Raw genomic sequence first — 7,629 nt, 5'->3', positions numbered from 1 at the left:
GAAAGAAAAGAGAAAAGGGAAAGAGGAGGAGAAGAAGAAAGAAGGGATGGAGAACGAGGAGAAGAAAAAGAAGGGAGGGAAGAAGGAGGAGGAGAAGCAAGGAGAGAAGAGGGAGGGGGAAGGAGGAGGAGAATAAAAAGAAAGTGAAGAGAGGGGGAAGGAAGAGAAGAAGAAAAAGAAGGGAGAGGAGGGAGGGGGAAAGAAAGGGGAGAGAAAAGGGAAAGAGGAGGAGAAGAAGAAAGGAGAGAAGAGGGATGGGGAAGGAGGAGAAAAAGGAGGAGGAGGGAGAGAAGAGGGAGTGGGAAGGAGGAGAAGAAAAAGGGAGGGAAGAGGTAGTAGTAGGAGGAGGAGAAGCAAGGAGAGAAGAGATGGGGAAGGAGGAGGAGGAGAAGAAGAAAGAGAAGAGGGAGGGGGAAAGAAAAGGGAGAGAAGAGGGAAGGTGGAGAAACAGGAGGAGGGGAGGGAGAGAAGAGGGAAGGGGAAGGTGGAGGAGGAGGAGAAGAAAAAGAAGGGAGGGAAGAGGTAGGAGGAGGAGAAGCAAGGAGAGAAGAGGGAGGGGGAAGGAGAAGAAAGGAGAATAAGAAGAAAGAGAAGAGGGAGGGGAAGGAAAAGAAGAAAAAGAAGGGAGAGAAGAGGGAGGGGGAAGGAGATGAAGGAGGAAGAGAATAAGAAAGAGAAGAGGGGGAAAGAAAAGGAGAGAGAAGAAGGAAGGAGGAGAAATAGGAGGGAGAGGGAGAGAAGAAGGAAGGAGGAGAAGAAAAAGAAGGGAGGGAAGAGGGAGGAGGAGGAGAAGCAAGGAGAGAAGAGGGAGGGGGAAGGAGAAGAAGGGGGAAGAGAATAAGAAGAAAGAGAAGAGGGAGGGGAAGGAAAAGAAGGAAAAGAAGAGAGAAGAGGGAGAGAGGAGGAGAAAAGGGGAGGGAAGAGGGAAGGAAAAGGAGGAGGAGAATAAAAGAAGAGGCAGAAGTAGTAGTAGTAGTTGTTGTTCTTACAATTTGGGTGGAGAAGAAGGATGTAAATTTTAATCCCATCGCTGGAGGTGAAGGTGTTTCATTTTGGGCACACAAAATCTGGGGCAGCTTTCTGCTTCTAAAAACACGTTTCTCCATTTCTCCTTTGGGGAAATAGAACATTCTGCCTCTTTTAATATTTCCCCAAAATATTTCATTCCCTAGAAGTGAGGAAGGGAGATGGGGGGGGAAGGGGGGGGCTTCCCACACCATCCCAGTATGGTTTTCCAAATTGCCCATTGGGAACACCACATATTCCTGTGGTCAGCTGGAGCAGAAACGGATTTAACCTTGTAAAAATTGTAGTCTGGAGCTCTGTCTTCTTTTTGGATCCGATCTTCCTGGCATCACGTTTTTAAAGATTCCGGCAGGGGCCAAGCTTAGATGCCAACTGAGTTTGTCCCCGCGCCAGTTTCGGCATTTGCAACGGCCCGAATTCCCTCTGTCAATTTTATTTCCCTGCAGTATTCCCTTCCCTCCTCCTCCTGCCCTTCGTTCTTAATTTTCCTTTATTTCTGTTTACATCAATTTCGCAGGGATTATTTAAAGGAAGGAACAGATAGCAAATAAATGCCAAAAGAAGAAGAAGAAGAAAAAACCGCTTTGGGATAGCAAGTGCTATTTTAGCTGGGGTTTTATTGCTCGTTTAAATCACCGCCAATTGCCGAATATCTTTGAAACAATTGGATTTAATTTAAAACTTCCAAGGGACTTGTGCCTTTGTCATCCATTTGCAAGCTGAAACAATTGGTGGGTAGCTCGTTTGTTTTCTTCCCAATTAGAAAGCGAGGTTGGGTGGGGAGAGACAAGGAAAATAATTAAGGAACCAAACCAAACAATATGCAAGAGAAGCAATTGGGATGTCTTTGAATAACAGCTTTGCTAAGCAGAAGTGAGACGTTGGTTAAGTGGATTTCGTTTGTTAAACAAATTTAAGTAAACTCCCTCTCTTCCCTCCCTTTATTCTACGACCTGCCGTGCCACGGTTGCTAAGTGAATCACTGCAGCTGATAAGTTAGTACGGTTCTTAAGTGTATCGGGGGACGCGGTGGCTCAGTGGCTAAGATGCTGAGCTTGTCGATCAGAAAGATCGGCAGTTCGGCGGTTCGAATCCCCAGCACCGCGTAACGGAGTGAGCTCCCGTGACTTGTCCCAGCTTCTGCCAACCTAGCAGTTTGAAAGCAGGTAAAAAATGCAAGTAGAAAAATAGGAGCCACCTTTGGTGGGAAGGGAACGGTGTTCTGTGCACCTTCAATGCGACCAATCCGCTCTCACAGAGAGGGTCTCCTCCGGGTACCTTCCGCTAAACAGTGCGGGCGGGCGGTGCCTAGGAATAGGGCCTTCTCTGTGATGGGCCCAACCCTCTGGAACGACCTGCCCCCCCGATATTAGAACTACCTCGGATCTCCGCTCCTTCCGCAAGAAACTCAAGACCCACCTGTTTTGATTAGCCGGCCTGGCCTAATTGTAATTGTAATTGTATTTACAGGGAACATCTATTACTAACCTTCCTGGATGGCTTTTTAAATTTTAAATTGGGGTTTTAAACGGGTTTTTAAAATTGTTTTAATTATTTAAATTGGTTTTGGGTTTTATACACAGACGGTATGTGTGCGTTGTTTTGCTTGATGTCCTATGTTATGTTTTGTTGTCTTGAACATGAACTGTCTGTACACCGCCCCGAGTCCCTACGGGGAGAGGGGGCGGTCTATAAATTCAATAAACCTTAAACCTTCAACCTAATGTTTGGTCATGCTGGCCACACGACCACGGGGATGTCTTCGGACAGGGCTGGCTCTTCGGCTTTGAAATGGAGATGAACACTGCCCCCTAGAGTCGGGAATGACGAGCACATATGTGGGAGGGGAACCTTTACCTAAGTGAAACTGAAAGTCTGTAGGGATTCTCCTATCATGCAGGACCTGGTTGTCCCAAAGGTAATTTTTCAGGGGGCAACTGGACTTCCTTGTTTTTTCTTTTGAAGACGTTTCGCTTCTCCAAGAAGCTTCTTCAACTCTACTGAAGCACAACTGGAGCATCGCTCAGGTGGCCCTGAGGACAGAGACAAAGCTGTGAGTGGCCTCAACAACCTTCTAGGACAGGGGTGTCCAAACACAAGGCCCGGGGGCCGGATCTGGCCCACGAGGTGCTTATATCTGGCCTACGGGGCTGCCCTGGAGATAGCGAAGGACTGGCCCATGGTGCCTTTGCCAGCAAAAACAGAGGTTGCGAGGAGCATGCGTGCTCCTTCCGTGCTTCGTTTTCATGGCAGAAGCCTGCAGGAGGTTGTCCCAGCTGAAAACGGAGCTCGGGCTGCAGGAGGATTCTGGGAACTGAAGTCCAATCATCTTAAAGCATGGCGGCCTAGAAATTCTGGGAGTTGAAGTCCATTCATGGTGGCTGGTGGACTCTGGGAACTGAAGTCCAATCATCTGAAAACATGCCGGCCTAGGAATTCTGGGAGTAGAAATCCGTACATGGTGGCTGGTGGATTCTGGGAACTGAGGTCCAATCATCTGAAAGTATGCTGGCCTAGGAATGCCGGCTTGGGAATTCTGGGGGTTGAAGTCCATCCATCTTGCAGCACACCAGCTGAGCAGGCTGGGAAAAGATCCGTCTCGAAGACTTTAGCAGGCACAAAGTTGGGATCCGTTAAGCGAAGTTGCAACTTGACCCTCCAAACGTTTGGGGAAAGCGCAGACCACGTCCTCCTTGGAGAGCAAATCCACGCCATCTTTCTGGGCCCAGTTGAAGAGGGCCTGCAGGCGGCAGTCACACGCCCAGGGGTTCCCGGAGAGATCGATTTTGAGCGCAAAAGACACGTTGACCAAGGGAGAATCCAGAGAGGTGATCTCATTGGCGGCGAGAACCAAATGTCCCAGATGCTTCAAGGACCGAAAGAGCCCAGCCGGAACGTTGGTCAGGCTGGTGTTCCTCAGCGAGAGGATCCACAGTGTGGGAGTCCCACGGAAGGTGTTGGGAGCGATCGACCGGATCGGGTTGTTTTCCAGAATTAAAAGCTCTAAAACCTTGAGGCCTCTGAACATCTCTGGAGAGAGGCAGCGGAGGAGGTTGGAGGAGAGATCCAGGGCCACCAGCAGGGTCAGCTTATGGAAGCAAGAATCTGGGATCTCCTTCAGCTGATTGTGTTTGAGATGCAGGTTCTTGAGGCCCTCCAAGGTTTCGAACCAGGATGGGCGCAGTTCGGCCAGTTGGTTTCTACTGAGGGCTAAGTAGGCCAGGCTACTTGCATTGGCGAAGAGCTCTGGAGCTAGATCTTCCAGGAGATTTCCGGAGAGATCCAGGGAGTGAAGGTGTGGGAGGTTACGGAAGAGGCCACCCGGCAGGGTCTTCAACTGGTTGTTGGTCAGATAAAGGTTCTGGAGCTCCGGAAGACCCTGCAGGGCCTCCGTGCCAAGGTCGGAGATCTGGGTGGACTGAACGACGATTTTCTTGGTTTCACTGGGGAAGCCTGTGGGAAATTCACGGAGCGATGAAGTGTTGCAGAAAAAAAATGTGTTTTCTAAGACAGGAAGGGGCAGGCAGTGAGGGACCTGTTGGGTGTAGCTGTTGAGGGACATCACAAGGCAGGCGATCAGAAGAGGTGGAGTTGAAGGCTTCATCCTATGGGGAGAAAAAGGGAGAGACAACACCTTAAGCTTCCCTCTCACATGTGGCCCAGCCAGGAACCCTCCGCCCCCTCCTCTGTTTCTGCCTGCTGTTCCCAGATGTGGCACTGACTTTTCCTTCAGCTGATTCCACCCTCGCCACCCGGTTGCTCAATGGGGGTTGAGAGCTCTCCTGAAATATCTGCAGCCCCTCCCGACTCTGTTATTTCCAAATTTGTTAAGGGGCTCGGAATAGAAGATGGTCCGAATGGGCTGAGGCTCGGGACTAAAAGTGTTATTCATCTCTTTTATTTCCCTTTCTCTTTCCTTCGCTTCTCCTCTTTTCACTTCTTTCCTTCCTTCTTTGCTGCCTGCCTGCCTCTGTCCCTTCCTTTTCCTTGACCTCCCTCTATTCTTCAATCCTTTCCTCTTTCCTTCCTTCCTTCCTTCCTTCCTTCCTTCCTTCCTTCCTTCCTTCCTTCCTTCCTTCTTTCCTTCCTTCTTTGCTGCCTGCCTGCCTCTGTCCCTTCCTTTTCCTTGACCTCCCTCTATTCTTCAATCCTTTCCTCTTTCCTTCCTTCCTTCCTTCCTTCCTTCCTTCCTTCCTTCCTTCCTTCCTTCCTTCTTGCCAGGCTGCCTGCCTGCCTGCCTCTGTCCCTTCCTTTTCCTTGACCTCCCTCTATTCTTCAATCCTTCCTTCCTTCTTGCCTGCCAGCCTGCCTCTGTCCCTTCCTTTTCCTTGACTTTCCCCTATTTCTCCTTCCTTCCTCCTTCCTTCCATCCATCCATCCATCCATCCATCCATCCCTGACTTCTTTTTTCATTCCTCCCTTCCCTCTTTCTCTCCTCCTCCTCTCACTTTCCTTCCTTCCATCTCTTGCTCCTTTTTTCATTCCTCCTTTCTCTCTTTTTTCCTCTCTCCCTCCTTCTCTCCACCTTCCTTCCTTCCTTCCTTCCTTCCTTCCATCCTTCCTTCCTTCCCCCCTTCCCTCCCACCCTGCCATCCACTTCCTTGCCTCCGTTCTCTTTTAAACCCCCAAGAACACCACCCGGCCGCAGGTCCCCTAGCCACGATTCCTTGTTTGCTTGTTCTTGCCGTTCTCTTTCTTCCAAAATGTGCACCTCAGTATGAAACGTGTTTGCATGGGGTCTGGGATTTCTTTTTCTCCGTTAGAAAATCTTAAGGACTAGAAATTTGGAAGAAGTGGAATCAAAGCAATATGGTCTTTTGCAGCTTCCAAGACTTTGATTCCCACACTCTTTCTTTCTTTCTTTCTTTCTTTCTTTCTTTCTTTCTTTCTTTCTGCCTCCTTCCCACTGTTTCCTTCCTTCCTTTCTTCTTTCTATTTATCCTTCCTTTCTTCTTTATCTCTTTCTTCTTTCTTTCCTTCCTTTCCTCCTCCCTTCCACTCTTTCCTCCCTCCCTCCCTCCCTCCCTCCCTCCCTCCTTTCTTTCTTTCTTTCTTTTCATTCCAAACCAACACTCAGCTGGGGGAAGAAAGCCAAAAAGAGCCCACTTACCTATATCTCTCTCCAAGCCAAAGGTCTGCCAGCCTCTCTCCCTCTTGTCGGTATGCTGTGTCCTGCAGTTTCTCTCTTCTATATCAGTGCTGGGAGGAGGTTCCTGTCCTCAAAAATCTTTCTCAGAAACATGGGTCAAAATTCCCCCGTCCTGATTGCATCACGGGGAGAAAAATGATCCACTGCACAGCTGAACCTTTGTTCAAAGGCAAAGACAAATGTTGACAAATGTTGAAAACCTGAAGCGTTTTCCCAAAAAGAACTTTTCTCTGGTTTTTTGGGGGGGAGGAGACACAATTTCCTCATCTCCTTTTGAAAACTGCCTAAAACAAGTGGAAAAAAACACACCTTGACCAGTGATAGAGAAACTTTTTGGCACCGAGTGCCCAAAACGGAACATGGATGTCTGCACGCTAGAGGGCTGGAAACCGGAAGACCAGCTGGCCGATGTGCAGATGCTGGTTTTGGGGGCATTTTTCAGTCCATTTTCAGCCTGTTTTTCAGGCCTTTTGGGGGCTGTTTTTAGGCCATTTTAAGCTGTTTTTCAGGACATTTTCAAGCTTGAAAAACAACCTGAAAACAGTTAAAGAGAAACAGTCCAGTTGCCTCTTGAAGACGCAGCTTTAGGAGTACCTGAAAGGGCTGATAGTTGCCCGTTCACACCTGCCACTCCCAGCCCCAACTCCCCCCTCCCTCTGTGTCTCCCTCCCGTTTCCAGATGAGGGAATCATGGAGTTGGAAGGGGACCTTGGAGGTCCTGTGCTCCTCTTCAGGTCCACCATCATCCACCTGTTGCTCAAGAATGTTGGGATCTTTCGGACTCATCCTCTCTCCTAAAATATTTGCATCTGCTTTGTGTTATCTGCAAACTTAATAAGGGGCGGGGTTGAGTCAGTGAGCAATTGTTGCAGCACAGAATAGAGAAAGATCAGAGTTCCCTTCCCCCTTTCCTTTCCTTTTCCTTTTCCTTCCCTTCATCATCTATTTACTTCCTTCCTTCCCCATCCCCTTCCCCTTCCCTTCCCTTCCCCTTCCCTTCCCCTTCCCCTTCCCCTTCCCTTCCCCTTCCCTTCCCCTTCCTCGTCTATTTATTTCCTCCCCTCCCCTTCCTCTTTCTTATCTATTTACTTCCTTCGCTTCCCCTTCCTCATCTATTTACTTCCTTCCCTTCCCCTTCCTCTTTCTTATCTATTTGCTTCCTTCCTTTCCTCTTTCTTATCCATGTACTTTCTTCTCTTCCCCTTCCTCGTCTATTTACTTCCTTCCCTCCCCTTCCTCTTTCTTATTTATTCAGTTCCTTCCCCTTCCTCATCTATTCACTTTCTTCCCTTCCCTTCCTCTTTCTTATCTATTTACTTCCTTCCCTTTCCTCTTTCTTATCTATTTACTTCCTTCCTTTCTCTTCCTCATCTATTTACTTCCTTCCCTTCCTTTCTTATCTATTTACTTCCTTCCCTTCCCCTTCCTCATCTATACACTTTCTTCCATTCCCT

General features: G+C 48.6%; 1 protein-coding gene across 1 annotated transcript; it reads right to left on the bottom strand.

Annotated features, from left to right (window-relative positions):
• Positions 1–3,616: 3,616 nt before the first annotated feature.
• On the bottom strand, positions 3,617–7,130 carry LOC309385370 (phospholipase A2 inhibitor beta-like). Its single transcript, XM_081939797.1, has 2 exons — positions 6,137–7,130; positions 3,617–4,631 (listed from the first exon to the last, which is right to left on the bottom strand). Exon 2 carries the CDS (start codon positions 4,628–4,630, stop codon positions 3,635–3,637), a length of 996 nt encoding a protein of 331 aa, XP_081795923.1. The 5' UTR covers position 4,631; positions 6,137–7,130; the 3' UTR covers positions 3,617–3,634.
• Between the last annotated feature and the right edge of the window lie 499 nt (positions 7,131–7,629).

This window comes from Natrix helvetica (genome assembly GCF_964273705.1).
Source record: "Natrix helvetica genome assembly, chromosome: 1".
Classification (NCBI taxonomy): domain Eukaryota; kingdom Metazoa; phylum Chordata; class Lepidosauria; order Squamata; family Natricidae; genus Natrix; species Natrix helvetica.
This window is presented reverse-complemented; position numbering and strand designations above follow the sequence as displayed.

Coding starts and splice junctions, on each gene's coding strand:
- LOC309385370 (XM_081939797.1), bottom strand. CDS start 4,630: ATGAAGCCTTCAACTCCACCTCTTCTGATCGCCTGCCTTGTGATGTCC.